The sequence below is a fragment of the Oncorhynchus tshawytscha genome, linkage group LG25, assembly GCF_018296145.1.
Source record: "Oncorhynchus tshawytscha isolate Ot180627B linkage group LG25, Otsh_v2.0, whole genome shotgun sequence".
Taxonomy (NCBI): Eukaryota; Metazoa; Chordata; class Actinopteri; order Salmoniformes; family Salmonidae; genus Oncorhynchus; species Oncorhynchus tshawytscha.
This window is the reverse complement of record NC_056453.1, coordinates 1,842,737-1,867,481: the sequence shown is the minus strand read 5'-3', so window position 1 is coordinate 1,867,481 and position 24,745 is coordinate 1,842,737. Positions and strand designations below refer to the sequence as shown.

At 42.5% G+C, this 24,745-nt stretch overlaps 2 protein-coding genes across 4 annotated transcripts in view; both read left to right on the top strand.

Annotated features, from left to right (window-relative positions):
• The window catches only part of ccdc186 (coiled-coil domain-containing protein 186), a 1,196,038-nt gene that overhangs the window by 262,472 nt on the left and 908,821 nt on the right, over nucleotides 1–24,745 (top strand). The gene's annotated exons all lie outside the window — the stretch shown is intronic.
• The window catches only part of LOC112220381 (contactin-4-like), a 118,280-nt gene that overhangs the window by 84,586 nt on the left and 8,949 nt on the right, over nucleotides 1–24,745 (top strand). For both annotated transcript variants that reach the window (XM_024382256.2, XM_024382264.2), the window contains exons 8-16: nucleotides 202–386; nucleotides 1,904–2,046; nucleotides 4,793–4,922; nucleotides 5,242–5,392; nucleotides 16,144–16,271; nucleotides 16,848–17,020; nucleotides 23,494–23,611; nucleotides 24,003–24,161; nucleotides 24,504–24,653. In XM_024382256.2, coding sequence (XP_024238024.1) covers nucleotides 202–386; nucleotides 1,904–2,046; nucleotides 4,793–4,922; nucleotides 5,242–5,392; nucleotides 16,144–16,271; nucleotides 16,848–17,020; nucleotides 23,494–23,611; nucleotides 24,003–24,161; nucleotides 24,504–24,653 — 1,337 coding nt within the window. The remainder of the gene's footprint in view (nucleotides 1–201; nucleotides 387–1,903; nucleotides 2,047–4,792; nucleotides 4,923–5,241; nucleotides 5,393–16,143; nucleotides 16,272–16,847; nucleotides 17,021–23,493; nucleotides 23,612–24,002; nucleotides 24,162–24,503; nucleotides 24,654–24,745) is intronic.

Here is a 24,745-nt window from a genome sequence, read left to right as displayed (position 1 = left end):
AGAGTAGGTTGTATAGATATGTAGGGAAAACATCTAATGTGATCCCTTTTTAGATTTGACTGTAAAGCAGCAAAATGTGACTGCAAGTGGTGTGTAGACTTTCACTAGGCACTGTATCTATGTCTGGCAGGTAATGTCTTAATACTAAGTGTCAGTATCAAGCATGTGGCTGTGGTGACCTTTACTACCTGACCTCTCCAGCCCAGTGCCTGCCATCACATGGAGGAGAACAGATGGGAATCCCCTCCCTGGCAAGATGAAAATCAACCATTCCAATGGGGTCCTGGAAATACCATATTTCAGACCGGAGGATGCTGGTGCATATGAGTGTGTTGCAGAGAACTCCAGAGGAAAAAACATCGCCAAGGGGCAACTCATATTCCAGAGTATGATCGCTCACAATATATATAAATTAACAATTGTATGTTGCTTTTGTGATATGTGATAATGAATTGAACTGTACAGAAGGTTATGAACAGTCCAAATCATGTTTTTCATGAAATTGGATGAAACCAGATCAAAGTATGATGACCAAAGTATGAAAATTTACTTTTGCTTCTACATTGATAAAGTGATCATAAAGTCACTGGACCCCACCCCCCTGTCAAATACTTAGATTCAGGAGGCGGGATTATTAAGGGGATATGGTAACATCACCTTAACCATCTCATTTCAATACAGCAGTGGTAAAATGATATTCTCGTACCTAATATAAATAAGTACCGCCTTGTAACCAACAACGGAGAAGGCGTGTTTGCAGAGGAGCGTGGTTATATATAACTAGATAGCTACTCTACTGATGTCAAAATGTGTCCATAGGGTGTCAAATCTAATTAAAAGTTTACCCCATTCATCTATGACAAAGATGTGTCCCCTTTCGTCTGTGTCTGGTGTTAGCTAGTTACTGGCTAGCTAGGTCTTCAGCCAGCATGAAACAATTGGGGGGAGGGTAGTGCAAAACTCCGACGCAGTTTTCAAGTCAACACATCCATCAGCGCTGCCGTAAACCATATCACAAGAGACAAAAGGGAGATGTATAAAACATTACATCATTGATGCAATTTCGTTGTTGTTTGACTTGCTTTGTGTATCACCAAATTAGCTTGAGATTATTTTGCTGCAACACTGCATCCAAGTTGCTTGACATAGGCGTTTCAAAGAGCTGTCGTTCAAGGAGAAATCATGAATTTAAGCTCCCTGTCCACTCAGCCTGTCTTTCCAACTTCCTGGTAGTTATCCATGAGAGAGAAAAAATTAATCTCAAATATTGCTCATTTCTAAACAAAACAAATACTATGGGGGATATTTTAGTCACTCAAAAGTCTATTTTACATGGGGGTCAGAATTACTTTTCGGGACCTTTAACTTTATTTCCCATCCTTGTAGCTGCTTCTTAATATACTATAATAATAATAAATTGATTAAAAGCAATAAGTTGTTTTCAACTTTAAATTCTTAACATGAAATATAACTAATAATAACTAACACATTGTTTGAATGCTAATGATTTTATCTGTCCTTTGTCAATGTTTAGCTAATCAAGTCTAATTAAAATATCTGGTCCATAAATTATGGATACATTTTGGTCATAAGTCAGGCCTGGAAAACCTTTTGCTCACTCTATGAAAGGGCATTATAAAGACAGGATAATCTGGAATTAATGTGTACCAATTAACCTTTTTGTTTAGTCATTCTGAAGTGGCTAAGTCGCTGTCTTGCCAACTTGAACACTGCCACAACCCAGTTGGTCCCAGCTTTCAACCCAGCTTTCAGCTCTATCATACAGCTATTCTTTGTGTCATTAATTATTGAATGATTTAGGCCAATAAAGACCAGTTTTGCATTAGAACTGTCAATATAGATGCTGACATTTTGAAACTAAATTGTGATATTTATTCTACAGATGTTGAACATCTGCACTGGGTCCAGACGTTAAAAGATGCTCATATGGCTATCGAGGCTAATCTTCAGTGGGAGTGTAGGGCGAGCGGTAAACCTAAACCCGTGTACAGATGGCTGAAGAACGGGGAGCCCCTGGTGTTGGAGGTGAGAATGACTACAGAAGTTTAATGTGTAATTGTGCAATCCCATTAAGAACTAGTCTAACCATCTTAAGACCCCTTTTCATCTCAGATCAAAGACATGAGATCAAACATTAAGCCAATTTTATTTTCAGAATTCTACCCATCAAAGTTTGCTGCAAAGGTCACACACAATCATCAGAGATATTACAATCATCAGAGATATTACAGTGCATATAAAACTGATACACACAGGAAACTTTTGAGCGTGAAAAACCCAGCAGCCTTGTAGTTATTAACTCAAACCGCTGCACCTGGCACCTGCTACCATACTCCGTTCAAAGGCACTTAAATATTTTGTCTTGCCCATTCACCCTCTGAAAGGCACACATACACAATCCATGTCTACATTTTCTCAATTGCTTATAAATCCTTCTTTAACCTGTCTCCACACTTTCATCTACACTGATTGAAGTAGATTTAACACGTGACATCGATAGAGGATCATAGCTTTCACCTGGATTTACCAGGTCATTCTATGCTAATGTTTTCTATACTCAGTGTGCAGTACCAGTCAAACTCAAACCTTTGGGCCCTTATACTCATTCAAGGGTTTTTCTTTATTTCTACTATTTTCTGCATTGTAGAGTAATAGTGAAGACACATGATGTAGTAACCAAAAAAGTGTTAAACAAATCAAAATAGATTTGAGTTGGGAGATTCTTCAAAGTAGCCACCCTCTGCCTTGATGACAGCTGACAACTCTTGGCATTCTCTCAACCAGCTTCATGAGGTAGTCACCTGGAATGCATTTCAATTAACAGGTGTTTCTAGTTCATTTGTGTAATTTATTTTCTTTGAGCCAATCAGTTGTGTTGTAACAAGGTAGGGGTGGTATACAGAAGAGAGCCCTATTTGATAAAAGCTCAAATAAGCAAAGCGAAATGACAGTCCATCATTACTTTAAGGAACATTTCAAGAACTTTCAAGTGCTATGATGAAACTGGCTCTCATGATAACTGCCACAGGAAAGGTAGACCCAGAGTTACCTCTGCTGCAGATGATAAGTTAATTGGAGTCAACAGCCTCAGAAATTGCAGCACAAATAAATGCTTAATGGAGTTCATGTAACAGACACATCTCAACATCAACTGTTCAGAGAAGACTGCATGAATCAGGCCTTCATGGTTGAATTGCTGCAAAGAAACCACGCTAAAGGACACCAATAAGAAGAAGAGACTTGCTTGAGCCAAGAAACACGAGCAATGGACATTAGACCGGTGTAAATCTGTCCTTTGGTCTGAGTCCAAATTTGAGATTTTTGTTCCAACCGCTGTGTCTTTGTGAGATGCAGAGTAGGTGAACATATGATCTCTGCATGTGTGGTTCCCTGTGTTCCGTGTGTGCGCTTAGTGGGACTATGATTTGTTTTTCAACAGGACATTGTCCCAAAACACTATTTTTTATATAACACTATATTTGACCAAGAAGGAGAGTGATGGAGTGCTGCATCATTTACCTGGGGCCAGATTCACAAACCTTAAAGAAAAAATGGCAGTTAAGAAGAAAGGTCTTCTTAACTATAAACTTAAGGAGAAAGTTAAGCTAAGTTGCTATTCCTCCAAAAGGTTATTGGAAATTCTCTTGCGCTATTTCTTATGTTTCTCCTTAAGCAAAAAGTTAAGATGAAGTTAGATTCTTGAAAATTAAGTTATTGGAAATGTTCTTTAAATTCCAAGATGGCTAAACCCTTGTCTTAAACTCAGGACAGTGAGAGAACAATCTCATGAAAGAAATTGAACATGTTTAATTCACACAAACTTCATCTGAAAGTGTCAGTATTTATTATTTAAAACCCAAGAACATGTTTTAGAATAGTAATCTCAGTTGAAAATGTGCTAACATGATTGCCATTGCTAGCTAGCTAGCTAAATCAGTTGCCTAGCAACAAAGATCTTAAGATGATACGTAGGAAGATATTGGAGGAGTTTGTAAGAAAATCATTAAATCTTAAAAAATTGTTGAGGAATTGCACTTACGAATTATCTTATGAACTTCTTATTTTTTTCTTAAGCAGCTTAAGTTTTTGCGTAATAATTGTTTTGTGAGTCTGGGCCCTGGCCACCACAATCACCTGACCTCTACCCAATTTAGATTGTTTGGGATGAGTTGGACCGCAGAGTGAAGGAAAAGCAGCCAACAAGTACTCAGCATATGTGTGGAACTCCATCAAGACTTTTGGAAAAGCATTCCAGGTGAAGCTGGTTGAGAGAATGCCAAGAGTGTGCAAAGCTGTCATCAAGGCAAAGGGTGGCTACTTTAAAGAATCTTTAACACTTTTTTGCTTACTACATGATTCCATATGTGTCATTTCATAGTTTTGATGTCTTCACTATTATTCTACAATCTAGAAAATGGTAAAAATAAAGAAAAACCCTTGAGTGAGTAGGTGTCCAAACTTTTGACTGGTACTGTATATTTAAGCAACAAGGCCCGAGGAGGTATTGTATATATGCCTGGATACATCCCTTAGCCGTGGTATATTGGCGATATATCACAACCCCCCGAAGTGCCGTATTGCTATTATAAACGGGCTACCAAAGTAATCTTAGCAGTAAAAATACATGTTTTGTCATACCCGTGATATACCACGGCTGTTAGCCAATCAGCATTCAGGGCTTGAACCACTCAGTTTATAATTGGAGTGTTATCACACATCACACATCCTATACTGAGATGTGTTATTGAGGGTGTATGTCTCTTGTTACCAGGACAGGATACTTTTAGAAGGTGGACGATTGGCCATATCCAGGATCAACCTGTTGGACTCTGGGATGTACCAGTGCCTGGCAGAGAACGAACATGGAGCCATCTATGCCAGCGCTGAACTCAAGGTTGTAGGTAAGTATATCTGGATGACACTAGTCTGTAGTATTTGTTTTGTCTTCTTTGAAAAAGCTGAAGCCAGAGACACAGCAAGGTTAAGACATGTACTAACGCTGTCAGTAGAAATTAACAGAAAGTGAATATCAGCTGAGCCATGGTTTTTAGCCACATTTACATAATTGATAAAGAAAGTCATGAAATTACATTTTTATAATTGACTATGATGCGTTTGACAGTTTGGCTGATGCATACATACGGTAGCTAGCTGCTGTGCCACTGCCTCGTCAAAGAGAACAGAATGGTTTCAACAGGGTTTGTTCTGTTCCCCATGCAGCCTCGGCACCTGACTTCTCCAAGAGTCTTGTGAAGAAGTCCATGCTGATCCAGAGAGGGGGTGAGGTGATAATGGAGTGCCGTCCCCATGCGTCCCCAAGGGCCTCCATCTCCTGGCGGAGAGGGGGAGAGTTTCTGAAGGACAGCAGGAGGTACTGTCGCAATAGGGTCGTTCCATGAAATAAGTGCCTTTTTGTATTTTAGGTAGAAATTGTGCACTAATATTGAATTTTAAAAGCCTGTTATGTTAAATTAATCTCCCTTCAATACAGACGACATGGAGAAATGAATACATCTAAATGTTAATATGAATTAAGGCTTTCTAAAGCTCTGTCAACCGTGTCACATCTAGGAAGACTTCATTCCAGAATGTGTCCAAGGTTCACCATCACTGTAAAGCCCTAGCTAAAAAGTAATTTCTGAAGATGAATCACATGAAAGAAATAGTGATTCGTTTAGGTCTGTCCCTCATTTTAAGGTCAACCCTGTTACATGAACTGAACTCTCATTTTAATATGTTTAAAATATTCCTTTTTTAATTTAAAATGGTTTGGTTTTAGAAACATTGAACAATCATTGAGTAAATGCAGGTGCGCTGGTTCTACAATTTTTTTGCCCTTTTCTGGTGTTTTGTGCTGGGAAACTGAGCGTGTCGAGCATAACTCAAATCAAATCAAATCAAATCAAATTTTATTTGTAACATACACATGGTTAGTAGATGTTAATGCGAGTGTAGCGAAATGCTTGTGCTTCTAGTTCCGACAATGCAGTAATAACCAACAAGTAATCTAACTAACAATTCCAAAACTACTGTCTTATACACAGTGTAAGGGGATAAAGAATATGTACATAAGGATATATGAATGAGTGATGGTACAGAGCAGCATAGGCAAGATACAGTAGCTGATATCTAGTACAGTATATACATATGCATATGAGATGAATAATGTAGGGTATGTAAACATTATATAAGGTAGCATTGTTTAAAGTGGCTAGTGATATATTTACATCATTTCCCATCAATTCCCATTATTAAAGTGGCTGGAGTTGAGTCAGTGTCAGTGTCAGTGTGTTGGCAGCAGCCACTCAATGTTAGTGGTGGCTGTTTAACAGTCTGATGGCCTTGAGATAGAAGCTGTTTTTCAGTCTCTCGGTCCCAGCTTTGATGCACCTGTACCGACCTCGCCTTCTGGATGATAGCGGGGTGAACAGGCAGTGGCTCGGGTGGTTGATGTCCTTGATGATCTTTATGGCCTTCCTGTAACATCGGGTGGTGTAGGTGTCCTGGAGGGCAGGTAGTTTGCCCCCGGTGATGCGTTGTGCAGACCTCACTACCCTCTGGAGAGCCTTACGGTTGAGGGCGGAGCAGTTGCCGTACCAGGCGGTGATACAGCCCGCCAGGATGCTCTCGATTGTGCATCTGTAGAAGTTTGTGAGTGCTTTTGGTGACAAGCCAAATTTCTTCAGCCTCCTGAGGTTGAAGAGGCGCTGCTGCGCCTTCTTCACAATGCTGTCTGTGTGAGTGGACCAATTCAGTTTGTCTGTGATGTGTATGCCGAGGAACTTAAAACTTGCTACCCTCTCCACTACTGTTCCATCGATGTGGATAGGGGGGTGTTCCCTCTGCTGTTTCCTGAAGTCCACAATCATCTCCTTAGTTTTGTTGACGTTGAGTGTGAGGTTATTTTCCTGACCCCACACTCCGAGGGCCCTCACCTCCTCCCTGTAGGCCGTCTCGTCGTTGTTGGTAATCAAGCCTACCACTGTTGTGTCGTCCGCAAACTTGATGATTGAGTTGGAGGCGTGCGTGGCCACGCAGTCGTGGGTGAACAGGGAGTACATAACACAACATCAACCCTGTTACCCATAGATAGACAGCTAGAAATGTTCTACAATTGCATTTTTGGTGAAGCTTGCATTCAATTGCATCTCCCTGTTGCACACAACAAGCTTCCATTCCCCCTGTCACAGGGGAATTTATGGCTGATTTTGGATGAAATCGTCAACCCTGTTACGATCAACCCTGTTACTTTATTTGGCACTTAATAGGCACTAACTATAGTATTTTTCTCAAAAGGCACCGAATTGGTGGAATGACCCAATAACAGTACCAATCGCTGCACATGCCATTGATGGCTTGTGTATAAGGGCCCTTCTCCTGGGAACTTGCTAGTCTCTTGGGCTCAACGCTGTTTGTGCCTCTAATCAAGGGGACGGTGACGTGGTGAGGGGGCTTTTTGCTAACATTCTCTCTTTTGCCTGTAGTTCAATAGAGATGTCCAGATCCTTGCTAGAAGCCTGTATATCTCTGTATTCAGGGATGTTCTATACAACACCTTCACAGTTATGGTAGGGACTTTCATGTTCATTATGATGACCTTGGTCTTTCAAGCTTGTATTCAGCCATGGCTATAAATGATACCTTGTAACCTCTCATGCAAGCCTCACAGCCTCACAGCTTCACAGCTGACAAGTTCACTTGAGGTACTAGTCTTAGCACAGAAGGTCTGTGGGGACAGTGGAACTGCTGCATAACCCTGCTGCAGCTACACTAAACTATAGTAAATTACTGTACTGCAGTCCTCTGAGAGAAAGACTGCCAAAAGCAGGCTGTGGACCAAGAGCTGGAGAATAACATATCCAGGATACCACCGTCCGCCCTCTCTCTCTGTGTGTGTGTGTGTGTGTGTGTGTGTGTGTGTGTGTGTGTGTGTGTGTGTGTGTGTGTGTGTGTGTGTGTGTGTGAGAGAGAGAGAGAGAGAGAGAGAGTGCAAGAACAAACTATGTGAACCCTTTGGAATTACCTGGATTTCTGCATTAATTGGTCATCAAATTTGATCTGATCTTCATCTAAGTTACAACAATAGACAAACATAGTGTGCTTAAAACTAATAACACACAAAGTATTGTATTTTTCTTTTTCTATATTGAATACATCATTTAAACATTCACAGTGTGAAAGTATGTGAACCCATAGGCTAATGACTTCTCCAAAAGCTAATTGGAGTCAGGAGTCAGCTAACCTGGAGTCCAATTAATGAAACGAGATTGGAGATGTCGGTTAGCGCTACCTTGCCCTATAAAAAACACTCACAAAATTTGAGTTTGCTAAGCATTTCCTGTTGTGAACCATGCCTCGAACAAAAGACATCTCAGAAGACCTAAGATTAACAATTGTTGACTTGCATTAAGCTGGAAAGGGTTATAAAAGTATCTCTAAAAGCCTTGATGTTTATCAGTCCATGAAAAGACAAATTGTCTTTAAATGGAGGAAGTTCAGCACTGTTGCTACTGCAGTCCCCAAAAAACTTTGCTACACGTCTGAAGTTTGAAACAGTGCACCTGGATGTTCCACAGCGCTACTGGCAAAATATTCTGTGGACAGATGAAACTACAGTTGATTTGTTTGGAAGGAACACACAACACTATGTGTGTAGAAAAGGCACATCACACCTACATCAAAACCTCATCCCAACAGTAAAGTATGGTGGAGGGAGAATCATGGTTTGGGGCTGCTTTGCTGCCTCGGGGCCTGGACAGCTTGCTATCATCGACAGAAAAATGAATTCCCAAGTGTATCAAGCCATTTTGCAGGAGAATGTTAGGCTATCTGTCTGCCAATTGAAGCTCAACAGAAGTTGGGTGATGCAACAGGACAATGACCCAAAACACAGAAGTAAATCAACAACAGAATTGGCTTCAACAGAAGAAAATATGCCTTCTGGAGTGGCCCAGTCAGAGTCCAGACCTCAACCCGATTGAGATGCTGTGGCATGACGTCAAGAGAACAGTTCACACCAGACATCCCAAGAATATTGCCGAACTGAAACAGTTTTGTAAAGATGAATGGTCCAAAATTCCTCCTGGCCGTTGTGCAGGTCTGATCCGCAACTACAGAAAACGTTTGGTTGAGGTTATTCCTGCCAAAGGAGGGTTAACCAGTTATTAAATCCAAGGTTTCACGTACTTTTCCCACCCTGCACTGTGAATGTTTACATGGTGTGTTCAATAAAGACATGAAAACGTAAAATGTGTGTGTTATTAGTTTAAGCAGACTTTGTTTGTCTATTGTTGTGACCTAAATAAAGATCAGATCAAATTTCATGACCAAATTATGCAGAAATCAAGGTATTTCCAAAGGGTTCACAAACTTTTTCTTGACACTTTTACATTACTCAGCCTAAACATCAGCGCCACAGGTAACTTCCACAAAGCTGTGAACGATCAGAGAAACCAGGCAAGAAGGGCCTTCTATGCCATCAAAAGGAACATAAAATTCGACATACCAATTAGGATCTGGCTAAAAATACTTGAATCAGTTATAGAATTCATTGCCCTTTATGGTTGTGAGGTCTGGATTCTGCTCACCAACCAAGGTGGCAAACACAAAATGGGACAAACACCAAATTGAGACTCTGCATGCAGAAAATATCCTCTGTGTACAACGTAAAACACCAAATAATGCATGCAGAGCAGAATTAGGCCGATACCCGTTAATTATCAAAATCCAGAAAAGAGCCGTTAAATTCTACAACTACCAAAAAATAAGTGATTCCCAAATCTTCCATAACAAAGCCATCACCTACAGAGAAATTAACCTGGAGAAGAGCCCCCTAAGCAAGCTGGTCTGTTTGTGTTCACAAACACAAACGGACCCCACAGAGCCCCAGGACAAATCAAATCAAATCAAATGGTCCTAGGGCTCCGGTCCTCCTCCGAGAGAGAGAGAAAGAGAGAATTAGAGAACACACACTTAGATTCACACAGGACACCGAATAGGACAGGAGAGGTACTCCAGATATAACAAACTGACCCTAGCCCCCCGACACATTAACTACTGCAGCAGAAATACTGGAGGCTGAGACAGGAGGGGTCAGGAGACACTGTGGCCCCATCTGAGTACACTCCCAGACAGGGCCAAACAGGAAGGATATAACCCCACCCACTTTGCCAAAGCACAGCCCCCACACCACTAGAGGGATATCTTCAACCACCAACTTACCATCCTGAGACAAGGCTGAGTATAGCCCACAAAGATCTCCGCCATGGCACAACCCAAGGGGGGGCGCCAACCCAGACAGGATGACCACATCAGTGAATCAACCCACTCAGGTGACGCACCCCTTCCAGGGACGGCATGAGAGAGCCCCAGTAAGCCAGTGACTCAGCCCCTGTAATAGGGTTAGAGGCAGAGAATCCCTGTGGGAAGAGGGGAACCGGCCAGGCAGAGACAGCAAGGGCGGTTCGTTGCTCCAGAGCCTTTCCGTTCACCTTCCCACTCCTGGGCCAGACTACACTCAATCATATGACCCACTGAAGAGATAAGTCTTCAGTAAGGACTTAAAGGTTGAGACCGAGTTTGCGTCTCTGACATGGGTAGGCAGACCGTTCCATAAAAATGGAGCTCTATTGGAGAAAGCCCTGCCTCCAGCTGTTTGCTTAGAAATTCTAGGAACAATTAGGAGGCCTGTGTCTTGTGACCGTAGCGTACGTGTAGGTATGTACGGCAGGACCAAATCAGAGAGATAGGTAGGAGCAAGCCGATGTAATGCTTTGTAGGTTAGCAGTAAAACCTTGAAATCAGCCCTTGCTTTGACAGGAAGCCAGTGTAGAGAGGCTAGCACTGGAGTAATATGATCAAATGTTTTGGTTCTAGTCAGGATTCTAACAGCCATATTTAGCACCAACTGACGTTTATTTAGTGCTTTATCCGGGTAGCCGGAAAGTAGAGCATTGCAGTAGTCTAACCTAGAAGTGACAAAAGCATGGATTAATTTTTCTGCATCATTTTTGGACAGAAAGTTTCTGATTTTTGCAATGTTTACGTAGATGGAAAAAAGCTGTCCTTGAAATGGTCTTGATATGTTCTTCAAAAGAGAGATCAGGGTCCAGAGTAACGCCGAGGTCCTTCACAGTTTTATTTGAGATGACTGTACAACCATTAAGATTAATTGTCAGATTCAACAGAAGATCTCTTTGTTTCTTGGGACCTAGAACAAGCATCTCTGTTTTGTCCGAGTTTAAAAGTAGAAAGTTTGCAGCCATCCACTTCCTTATGTCTGAAACACATGCTTCTAGCAAGGGCAATTTTGGGGCTTCACCATGTTTCATTGAAATGTACAGCTGTGTGTCATCCGCATAGCAGTGAAAGTTAACATTATGTTTTCGAATAACATCCCCAAGAGGTAAAATATATAGTGAAAACAATAGTGGTCCCAAAACGGAACCTTGAGGAACACCGAAATTTACAGTTGATTTGTCAGAGGACAAACCATTCACAGAGACAAACTGATATCTTTCCGACAGATAAGATCTAAACCAGGCCAGAACTTGTTTGTGTAGACCAATTTGGGTTTCCAATTTCTCCAAAAGAATGTGGTGATCGATGGTATCAAAAGCAGCACTAAGGTCTAGGAGCACGAGGACAGATGCAGAGCCTCGGTCCGATGCCATTAAAATTAAAAGGACAGCAACACAATTAGACCCAACCAAATCTTGAGAAAACAAAAAAAGAATTCCTTGACACATTGGAAAGAATTTACAAAAAAACAGAGCAAACTAGAATGCTATTTGGCCCTAAACAGTGGGTACACAGTGGCAGAATACCTGACCACCATGACTGACCCAAAATTTAAAAAGTGTTTGACTATGTACAGATTCAGTGAGCAGCATAGTCTTGCTATTGAGAAAGGCCGCCGTAGGCAGACCTGGCTCTCAATAGAAGAGGCTATGGGCACATTGCCCACAAAATTAGGTGGAAACTGAGCTGCACTTCCTAAACTCCTGCCAAATGTGTGACCATATTAGAGACACATATTTCCCTCAGATTACACAGACCCACAAAGAATTTGAAAACAAATCCAATTTTGATAAACTCACATATCTATTGGGGAATTTTTTTGCAATCACAGCATAAATATTTGTGACCTGTTGCCACAAGAAAAGGGCAACCCTTGAAGAACATTTGTAAATACAACCTATATTTATGTTCCATTTTGTACTTGAACTATTTGCACATCATTACAACATTTGAAATGTCTTTTCTTTTGGAACTTTTGTGTAATGTTTACTGTTAATATTGTATTGTTTATTTCACTTTTGTTCATTATCTATTTCACTTGCTTTGGTAATGGAAACATATGTTTCGCATGCCAATGAAGCCCCTTAAATTAGATAGAGGGAGCTCACCAGCAGCACAATGTTTAGTGTACTCCTCCCACACTCCCTCTAATTCTGCATCTTTAATTGGGGTAATGTTGTTGAGTCAGATGGAGGGTGAACAGGAGCCTTGGAGGTACTGCTGCTTTTAGGCTGTGGCCTGAATCGATATGTGCTGCCACATTTCCATAGTCTTTCCGTAACTCAGTGGACGTGCCTCAACATGTGAGCAGAGCGATTGATTAGGTACCATATTCCTTTGGCAGTCATGTGGAAAAAGAGAAAGAAGTGATTATGCAGGCTGTGCGTCTGGATGAGAATAGAAAATGCACAGCATTGAACAGGGTTTCTTTCTTAAAGCAGATAGTTCTTTACGTTTTATTTGTTTTGCAGCTCATTGCCCCTCAGGCCATGTTTTCAGCACGCCTCCATCACTCAATATTTGATATTTTTGTCAATAAATCTGCCCAAAGCACCCTATGTCAGGCATGGTCTCAGCTCAGCCTGAGTGAATTCATATTTTTAAGAGCTGCAGTGAAATCGTTTGATTTCTGAGCTTGCAGTTCACAGCTTTTGTTTTTGATTTGCTGGAACAGAGTGTCACGATAGCTAGGAGTTCACAGCTTTTGTTTTTGATTTGCTGGAACAGAGTGTCACGATAGCTAGGAGTTCACAGCTTTTGTTTTTGATTTGCTGGAACAGAGTGTCACGATAGCTAGGAGTTCACAGCTTTTGTTTTTGATTTGCTGGAACAGAGTGTCACGATAGCTAGGAGTTCATAGCATTGTTTATGCATGTTTACATTTACTTTTTAATCTAGATTGTGATGTGGAAGTTTTACAAACAATGGGGAAAATGTTGCAAATAAACAATTGAAGTCTGAAGTTTACATACACTTAGGCTGGACTCATTAGAACTCGTTTTTCAACCACTCCACAAATTTCTTGTTAACAAACTATACTTTTGGCAAGGGGATTAGGAGTCGTTTTTCCAACAATTGTTTACAGACAGATTATTTCACTTATAATTAACTGTATCACAATTCCAGTGGGTCAGAAGTTTACATACACTAAGTTAACTGTGCCTTTAAACAGCTTGGAAAATTCCAGAAAATGATGTCATGGCTTTAGAAGCTTCTGATAGGCTAATTGACATAATTTGAGTCAATTGGAGGTGTACCTGTGGATGATATTTCAAGGCCTTACTTCAAACTCAGTGCCTCTTTGCTTGACATCATGGTAAAATCAAAAGAAATCAGCCCTCCACAAGTCTGGTTCATCCATGGGAGCAATTTCCAAATGCCTGAAGGTAGCACGTTCATCTGTACAAACAATAGTACGCAAGTATAAACACCATGGGACCATGCAGCCGTCATACCGCTCAGGATGGAGACGCGTTCTGTCTCCTAGAGATGAACGTACTTTGGTGCAAAAAGTGCAAATCAATTGCAGAACAACAGCAAAGGACCTTGTGAAGATGCTGGAGGAAACAGGTACAAAGTATATATATCCACAGTAAAACGAGTCCTATATCGACATAAGCTGAAAGGTCGCTCAGCAAGGAAGAAGCCACTGCTCCAAAACCACCATAAAAAGCCAGTCTAAGGATTGCAACTGCAAAATAGAACTGTTTGGCCATAACGACCACCGTTATGTTTGGAGGAAAAATGGGAAGGCTTGCAAGCCGAAGAACACCATCCCAACCGTGAAGCACGGGGGTGGCAGCATCATGTTGTGGAGGTGCTTTTTTGCAGGAGGTACGAGTGCACTTCATATAAAAAATGGCATCATGAGGGAGGAAAATTATGTGGATATATTGAAGCAACATCTCAAGACATCAGTCAGGAAGTTAAAGCTTGGTTGCAAATGTGTCTTCCAAATGGACAATGACCCCAAGCATACTTCCAAAGTTGTGGCAAAATGGCTTAAGGACGACAACAGTCAAGGTATTGGAGTGGCCATCACAAAGTCCTGACCTCAATCCTGTAGAAAATGTGTGGGCAGAACTGAAAAAGCATTTGCAAGCAAGGAGGCGTACAAACCTGACTCAGTTACACCAGCTCTGTCAGGAGGAATGGGCCAAAATTCACCCAACTTATTGTGGGAAGCTTGTGGAAGGCTACCTGAAACGTTTGACCCAAGTTAAACATTTAAAGGCAATGCTACCAAATACTAATTGAGTGTATGTACGCTTCTGGCTCACTGGGAATGTGATGAAAGAAATCAAAGCTGAAATAATGTCACGTTCTGACCTTTATTTCCTTTGTGTTGTAATTATTTAGTATGGTCAGGGCGTGAGTTGGGGTGGGCAGTCTATGTTTGTTTTTCTATGATTTGGGTATTTCTATGTTTCAGCCTAGTATGGTTCTCAATCAGAGGCAGGTGTCATTAGTTGTCTCTGATTGAGAATCATACTTAGGTAGCCTGGGTTGCACTGTTTGTTTGTGGGTGATGTCTATGTTGATTGCTTGTTTCAGCGCAGTTTGCATTAGCTTCACGGTTGTTATTTCGTTTATTGTTTTTGTATAGGGTTTCAGTGTTCAGCGTTTTCTGTATTAAAATTAATGATGAACACATACCACGCCACATTTTGGTCCTCCGATCCATCTCGACCGTGACAAATAAATCATTCTCTCTATTGTTATTCTGACATTTCACATTCTTAAAATAAACTGACCTAAGACATGTCATGGATTAAATGTCAGGAATTGTGAAAACTGAGTTGAAATGTATTTGGCTAAGGTGTATGTAAACTTCAACTGTACCTTTGACTGTTGCTTTACACCTCAGAACTGTACAGTATTTTACAAGTCTGAATGAGTATACAGTATACTTTATGAGTATACTTTCCGACTTCAACTGTATGTAGTCTACAATCGTCCCTGATGAGTATTTCAGTAATGTGCCTTTTTCAACATTGTTGCTCGAGTTTCCTCGGTATCTCACTGTGTCCAGACAGCAAGCTACAAGTGAGATGGCTCTTTAGTCATATCTGCTTTCATTACCTTTTGGAAATGGCTTTTAGTGTGTCGATAGGATCTCACACATGTTGTATAATTACAAGGCCGCAGGTAAAGATTCCAATTCGGAGTGAATCATCTCTCACTGTTGTTCTGCTCTCTTCTCCTTCCCCTATCCTCATTGGCCTTAGTGTCCCACTGTGTATTCTATTAAAATGCACATTTAATCTTTTGTGCTTTCAATAGCATGTCGACCCAACAGCAAATCTGTTCTGCTTCAACTAAGATAATTGCTCTGTTCTGAAATGTGCAAATGTGCTTGTAGAGAATTCAGTCTTCCAGACAATTCAGTTTTAAATTCATGAAATACTTGTCATTCAAACTACAACATGGATGTAGGCTATTTAAGCAATAAGGCCCGAGGGGATGTGGTATATGGCCAATATAACACGGCTAATGACTGTTCATAGGCACGACGCAACGCTTGTATATTGGCCATATATCACAAACCCCTGGGGTGCCTTATTGCTATTATAAACTAGTTACCAATGTAATTAGAGCAGTAAAAATAAATGTTTTGTCATAACCATGGTATAGGGTCTGATATACCACAGCTTTCAGCCAATCAGCATTCAGGGTCTCGTACCAACCAGTTTATTATCGAGATGAAGTGTTGATGTATTTGAATGCTAATCATCATTTAGAATCCCTATATAACCTAGTCAGTGCTATCAAATCCTTATTGATCCTGATAACAACAGTTGTCTGTTTCTTCATTTTTGTCAGACGGACAATTATGGAGGATGGAACTCTCCGTATCACCAACATCAGCAAATCAGACGGAGGGAGGTACACTTGTGTGGCCAGGAACCCCTTTGGGACATCAAGCAGTACTGGTACTCTGGTGGTGAAAGGTACTTTTCCGGACACGGATTTCACTACCTTTTAAGCAGATGGTTTAAACCTGTGTTTAGAGGGGGAAATACTAAGCCAAGCATGAAATTGATAATGAAATATATAGTTGTTTTATGTTCCTGCTGGTTTGACAGAAACATAACTCATCATCCTTGGTTTTGTCAGCCGTGAGTTATTGGTCACACAGCAGAGGGGAGAAAATCCCTGGCATCTAGAGTAGTGAGGAGAGAGATGTTATGTTCCACCCAAGTCAGATATTTCATGTTGATTTAAAAAAGAGCTGTTGTTTAAATTTGTTGATTTGGCTGTTTTAATAACTGATGGTTGTACATGGAGCATTAATTTGACACCATCATTGCATTATGATTAATTATTCAGTCTCAAGACTATATCAATACAACAACAACAAAAAATCTCCAAACATGTTAATTGGATTGAAAGGAATAAGCATTTAATTTAAAACATCTTGTCAACATGATCAGGACATTTTTCCAGCAGCAGGCCTATATTCAAATATTGTAGCACGGCTCCAGTAACACATGATCCTGTGTTTGTTTTTCTGTGTTGTCAAACAGAGCCAACCAAGATAACGGTTCCACCACTGAGTGTGGATGCTACTGTGGGACAGAGCATCGTGTTGCCATGTGAAGTGTCCCGAGACTCCTCCCTGGATCCCACTTTTAAGTGGTTCTTCAACGGCAAACTCATTGATTTTAACAAACAGGACCACTTTGAGATGATAGGAGGGGTATGTACCTACACTGCCTTCAGAAAGTATTCAGACTCCTTGAATTTTTCTACACTTTGACACGTTACAGCCGTAATTCAAAAAATGATTTAAATATTTTTTCCCCCATATCAATCTACACACAATAATGACAAAGCAAAAATGTACTTTTTATTTTTTTTGCTTATAGGAATATTACAGCCCAGACTTGAACCCAATCTAACATCTCTGGAGAGACCTGAAAATAGCTGTGCAGCGACGCTCCCCATCCAACCTGACATTTACCTAAGTATTCAGACGCTTTACTCAGTTCTTTGTTGAAGCACCTTTGGCAGCGATTACAGCCTCAAGTCTTCTTGGGTATGACGCTACAAGCTTGGCACACCTCTGTTTGGGGAGTTTCTCCCATTCTTCTCTGCGGATTCTCTTAAGCTCTTTCGGGTTGGATAGGGAGCGTTGCTGCACGGCTATTATCAGGTCGCTCCAGAGATGTTCGATTGGGTTCAAGTCCGGGATTTGGCTCAAGGACATTCAGTCAAGGACATTCAGAGACTTGTCCCGAAGCCACTCCTGTGTTATCTTGGCTGTGAGCTTAGGGTCGTTGTCCTGTTAGAAGGTGAACCTTCACCCCAGTCTGAGGTACTGAGCACTCTGGAGCAGGTTTTCATCAAGGATCTCTCTGTACATTGCTCCGTTAATCTTTGCCTCGATCCTTTGCCTCGATTCTACTTCCGGCGCCGACAGAGATGGCCGCCTCGCTTCGCGTTCCTAGGAAACTATGCAGTTTTTTGTTTTTTTACGTGTTATTTCTTACACTAGTACCCCAGGTCATCTTAGGTTTCATTACATACAGCCGAGAAGAACTACTGAATATAAGATCAGCGTCAACTCACCATCAGTACGACCAAGAATATGTTTTTCGCGATGCAGATCCTGTGTTCTGCCTTACAACCAGTGCAACGGAGTGGATTACATGCAGCGACCCAAAAAAACGACTCAGAAAAAGAGGGAAACGAAGCGGTCTTCTGGTCAGACTCCGGAGACGGGCACACCGTGCACCACTCCCTAGCATTCTTCTTGCCAATGTCCAGTCTCTTGACAACAAGGTTGATGAAATCCGAGCAAGGGTAGCATTCCAGAGGGACATCAGAGACTGTAACGTTCTCTGCTTCACGGAAACATGGCTAACTGGAGAGACGCTATCCGAAGCGGTGCAGCCAGCGGGTTTCTCCACGCATCGCGCCGACAGAAACAAACATCTTTCTGGTAAGAAGAGGGGCGGGGGCGTATGACTAACGTGACATGGTGTGATGAAAGAAACATACAGGAACTCAAATCCTTCTGTTCACCTGATTTAGAATTCCTCACAATCAAATGTAGACCGCATTATCTACCAAGAGAATTCTCTTCGATTATAATCACAGCCGTATATATCCCCCCCAAGCAGACACATCGATGGCTCTGAACGAACTTTATTTAACTCTCTGCAGACCGGAAATGATTTATCCGGAGGCTGCATTCATTGTAGCTGGGGATTTTAACAAGGCTAATCTGAAAACAAGACTCCCTAAATTTTATCAGCATATCGATTGCGCAACCAGGGGTGGAAAGACCCTGGATCATTGTTACTCTAACTTCCGCAACGCATATAAGGCCCTGCCCCGCCCCCCTTTCGAAAAAGCTGACCACGACTCCATTTTGTTGATCCCTGCCTACAGACAGAAACTAAAACAAGAAGCTCCCACGCTGAGGTCTGTCCAACGCTGGTCTGACCAAGCTGACTCCACACTCCAAGACTGCTTCCATCACGTGGACTGGGAGATGTTTCGTATTGCGTCAGACAACAACATTGACGAATACGCTGATTCGGTGTGCGAGTTCATTAGAACGTGCGTTGAAGATGTCGTTCCCATAGCAACGATTAAAACATTCCCTAACAAGAAACCGTGGATTGATGGCAGCATTCGTGTGAAACTGAAGGCGCGAACCACTGCTTTTAATCAGGGCAAGGTGTCTGGTAACATGACTGAATACAAACAGTGCAGCTATTCCCTCCGCAAGGCTATCAAACAAGCTAAGCGCCAGTACAGAGACAAAGTAGAATCTCAATTCAACGGCTCAGACACAAGAGGCATGTGGCAGGGTCTACAGTCAATCACGGACTACAGGAAGAAACCCAGCACAGTCACGGACCAGGATGTCTTGCTCCCAGGCAGACTAAATAACTTTTTGCCCGCTTTGAGGACAATACAGTGCCACTGACACGGCCTGCAACGAAAACATGCGGTCTCTCCTTCACTGCAGCCGAAGTGAGTAAGACATTTAAACGTGTTAACCCTCGCAAGGCTGCAGGCCCAGACGGCATCCCCAGCCGCGCCCTCAGAGCATGCGCAGACCAGCTGGCCGGTGTGTTTACGGACATATTCAATCAATCCCTATACCAGTCTGCTGTTCCCACATGCTTCAAGAGGGCCACCATTGTTCCTGTTCCCAAGAAAGCTAAGGTAACTGAGCTAAACGACTACCGCCCCGTAGCACTCACATCCGTCATCATGAAGTGCTTTGAGAGACTAGTCAAGGACCATATCACCTCCACCCTACCTGACACCCTAGACCCACTCCAATTTGCTTACCGCCCAAATAGGTCCACAGACGATGCAATCTCAACCACACTGCACACTGCCCTAACCCATCTGGACAAGAGGAATACCTATGTGAGAATGCTGTTCATCGACTACAGCTCGGCATTCAACACCATAGTACCCTCCAAGCTCGTCATCAAGCTCGAGACCCTGGGTCTCGACCCCGCCCTGTGCAACTGGGTACTGGACTTCCTGACGGGCCGCCCCCAGGTGGTGAGGGTAGGCAACAACATCTCCTCCCCGCTGATCCTCAACACTGGGGCCCCACAAGGGTGCGTTCTGAGCCCTCTCCTGTACTCCCTGTTCACCCACGACTGCGTGGCCACGCACGCCTCCAACTCAATCATCAAGTTTGCGGACGACACAACAGTGGTAGGCTTGATTTCCAACAACGACGAGACGGCCTACAGGGAGGAGGTGAGGGCCCTCGGAGTGTGGTGTCAGGAAAATAACCTCACACTCAACGTCAACAAAACTAAGGAGATGATTGTGGACTTCAGGAAACAGCAGAGGGAACACCCCCCCATCCACATCGATGGAACAGTAGTGGAGAGGGTAGCAAGTTTTAAGTTCCTCGGCATACACATCACAGACAAACTGAATTGGTCCACTCACACAGACAGCATCGTGAGGAAGGCGCAGCAGCGCCTCTTCAACCTCAGGAGGCTGAAGAAATTCGGCTTGTCACCAAAAGCACTCACAAACTTCTACAGATGCACAATCGAGAGCATCCTGGCGGGCTGTATCACCGCCTGGTATGGCAACTGCACCGCCCTCAACCGTAAGGCTCTCCAGAGGGTAGTGAGGTCTGCACAACGCATCACCGGGGGCAAACTACCTGCCCTCCAGGACACCTACACCACCCGATGCTACAGGAAGGCCATAAAGATCATCAAGGACATCAACCACCCGAGCCACTGCCTGCTCACCCCGCTGTCATCCAGAAGGCGAGGTCAGTACAGGTGCATCAAAGCTGGGACCGAGAGACTGAAAAACAGCTTCTATCTCAAGGCCATCAGACTGTTAAACAGCCACCACTAACATTGAGTGGCTACTGCCAACACACTGTCAATGACACTGACTCTACTCCAGCCACTTTAATAATGGGAATTGATGGGAAATGATGTAAATATATCACTAGCCACTTTAAACAATGCTACCTTATATAATGTTACTTACCCTACATTATTCATCTCATATGCATACGTAGATACTGTACTCTATATCATCGACTGCATCCTTATGTAATACATGTATCACTAGCCACTTTAACTATGCCACTTGGTTTACATACTCATCTCATATGTATATACTGTACTCGATATCATCTACTGTATCTTGCCTATGCTGCTCTGTACCATCACTCATTAATATATCCTTATGTACATATTCTTTATCCCCTTACACTGTGTATAAGACAGTAGTTTTTTGGAATTGTTAGTTAGATTACTTGTTCGTTATTACTGCATTGTCGGAACTAGAAGCACAAGCATTTCGCTACACTCGCATTAACATCTGCTAACCATGTGTATGTGACAAATAAAATTTGATTTGATTTGATTTTTTTTTACTAGTTTTCCCTGCCGCTGAAAAACATCCCCACAGCATGCTTCACCATAGGGATGGTGCCAGATTTCCTCCAGATGTGACGCTTGACATTCAGGCCACAGAGATCAATCATCAGACCAGAGAATCTTGTTTTTCATGGTCTGATAGTCTTTAGGTGCTTTTGGCAAACTTCAAGTGAGCTGTCATTCGCCTTTTACTGAGGAGTTGCATCCGTCTGTCTACTCTACTATAAAGGCCTGATTGGTGGAGTGTGGCAGAGATGGTTGTTCATCTGGAAGGTTCTCCCATCTCCACAGAGGAACTCTAGAGCTTTGTCAGAGTGACCATTTGGTTCTTGGTCACTTCCCTGACCAAGGCCCTTTTCACCCGATTGCTCAGTTTGGCCAGGCGGACATTTCTAGGAAGAGTCTTGCTGGTTCCAAACTTCTTCCATTTCAGAATGATGGAGGCCACTGTGTTCTTGGGGACCTTCAATGCTGCAGAAATGTTTTGGTACCCTTCCCCAGATCTGTGCCTCGACACAATCCTATTTCTGAGCTCTACGGACAATTCCTTCGACCTCATTGCTTGGTTTTTGCTCTGACAAGCACTGTCAACTGTGGGACCTTATATAGACAGGTGTGTGCCTTTCCAAATCATGTCCAATCAATTCAATTTACCACAGGTGGACTCCAATCGTTGTAGAAACATCATAAGGATGATCAATGGAAACAGGATTCACCTGAGCTCATTTTTGAGGGTCTAAATACTTATGTAAATAAGGTATTACTGTTTTTTTGTTTTGAATACATTTGCAACAAATTCTGAACCTGTTTTCGCTTCATCATTATGGGGTATTGTGTGTAAATTGATGAGGAAATTGTTTTATTTAATACATTTTAGAATGAGGCTATAGTGTAGCAAAGTGTGAAAAAGGTCAAGGGGTATGAATACTTTCCGAAGGCACTGTATATCAATGTTTCCCGACCCTGGTCCTCCAGTACCCCCAACAATACACTGACCCTGGTCCTCTAGTACCCCCAACAATACACCGACCCTGGTCCTCCAGTACCCCCAACAATACACCGACCCTGGTCCTCCAGTACCCCCAACAATACACCGACCCTGGTCCTCCAGTTCCCCCAACAATACACTGACCCTGGTCCTCCAGTACCCCCAACAACACACCGACCCTGGTCCTCCAGTACCTCCAACAATACACCGACCCTGTTCCTCCAGTACCCCCAACAATACACCGACCCTGGTCCTCCAGTACCCCCAACAATTAACGTTGTTGTAGCCCTGGACAAACACCTCATTCAGCTCATTGAGGGCTTGATGATTACAAGTTGAATCAGGTGTGCTTGTCCAGGGTTGTAATAAAAATGTGTACTGTTGGGGGTACTGGAAGACCAGGGTCGGGAAACTCTGACCTGTACTGTACAGGAGACAGACTAAACACAGGCATCTCTGCTCACGTCTGTGTACTGTAACAGTACACCTACAAGTCAAACAGGACTAGGGCATATGACATGGAGGCCTGGCCAGGTAAAACTTGTAGCGAGAGATGAAAACTCCCAGCCTGTAGCTGGTCTTAGGAGTAGACCACATGATACTCGGTAGGTAGCCTAGTGGTTAGAGTGTTGGACTACTAACCGAAAGGTTGCAAGATCAAGTCCCCGAGCTGACAAGGTTAACATCTGTCATTCTGCCCCTGAACAAGGGCATTAACCCACTGTTCCTAGGCTGTCATTGAAAATATGAATCTGTTCTTAACTGACTTGCTGAGTTAAATAAATACAAAATAAGTAATTACTCCTGTGAACAAGGAATTGAACACGGAAAGGGGGATGCATAGTCAGTTGTACAGCTGAATGCATTCAACTGAAAATGTTCTTGCACATTTAACCCAACCCCTCTGAATCAGAGCACATATCTATCTGAATACAGGATGTATCCTCGGGTCTGCTGAGCACACAAAGACCCTGTGCTAAAATGGCCTGTATAACACTGACATTTTTACTGTCAGCATCATTTAGCAGAGCTCTTAAAGTTCAGGAAGTCGTTTGTTTAACACAAGGACTGTTAGAACCAGTGTCACTCCAGTGTTCCTACCTGCTCTTTCCTCTCTCTAAAGACCTAGCCTGGCCTAGTTCTTCCTGCTACTGCCATAGCGTACAGAGAGATGAAACATTATCAGAATGATTATTGGTACACAACATGAAAAATTGTTATTGAATGACTGTATTTGGAATTACTAGTATTGTTGTGAAATTACACTTTGTCCTGTTCTATTGTCATCAGGAATCAGCTGGTGATCTGATGGTCAGGAATATTCAGCTAAAGCATTCTGGGAAGTATGTGTGCATGGTTCACACCGTGGTGGACAGTGTCTCAGCAGCAGCCGACCTCATTGTCAGAGGTACGCACGCACGCACTTCCTCACTGTGATGCTACTTGGTATTTCTGACACGCTGTAGCAATCATCTAAAGAGGAATTAGAAAACCTCAGACATTATCACACTCTATTCATTCTCTTTACTTCAGCCAACTATTTTCGGTGACATTCATTCAGTGTTAAATAATGACTACAGGATCATCTCTAAATCAATACATTAATTTTCCACTTCTCCTTCCCTTTTGAATAATTTTGTATTTCCCCTCATCAATTGAAGGATCTTTAGCTACGCTGGGTGAAATATTACAAGTCTTTCTCTTTTGACTGCCTTGCATGAAACTGGTTTAATCCTACCATCCTTTTTTGGCTGACACAATAGAGCTCTTTGACAGTGGTTGTCTCCCTGATCTGTCAGGACCACCCGGTGCCCCAGAGGGCCTCATGGTGGGGGAGATCACTGACTCCAGTGCCCAGCTCTCCTGGGGGTCTGGGCCAGACAACCACAGCCCTGTCACCACATACAGCATCCAGGCCAGGACCCCCTTCTCCATCGGCTGGCAGGCCGTCAGGACAGGTAGCTACAACACCAGCCCATCCATTTGCTTAGACACTACAGCGTTTATGGAAGTGTTCTCTACAGGACATTATATTCATAGAATGTTTCTGTCATAGACATATATCATTTGGTGGTTTCTGTACTATGATAATATTGTGAGAAGAGTCAGCTTCGGGGATGATGTGAACAGGAGTATTGCTTTCTTTTTACTCATTTGTTATCTCAGGGGCCTTCTGGGATAAGTTATATTGATTGAATTGTATCACAGACAGTCTTTGATAACATGGATGCTTTCTGAAATGTGATTTGTTGATGGATGAAAATCAATATGTATTTAAATTCTAAATTCTTTAATCCTAGTTCCTGATTCTGTGCCTGGACAGATGTTTCATGCAACGGTGATAGATTTAAACCCCTGGGTGGATTATGAATTCAGGGTGGTGGCTATCAACAATGTGGGTGTTGGAGAGCCCAGCATGCAATCCAAGCAGATTCGAACGAAAGCAGCAGGTACTTTTTAATTCCTTTCTGTCCTCTCGTGGTGAATCTAACTGTCTGATTAGTGTAACTTGTATTGAGTGTTCTGTTCTTCCCCTGATAGA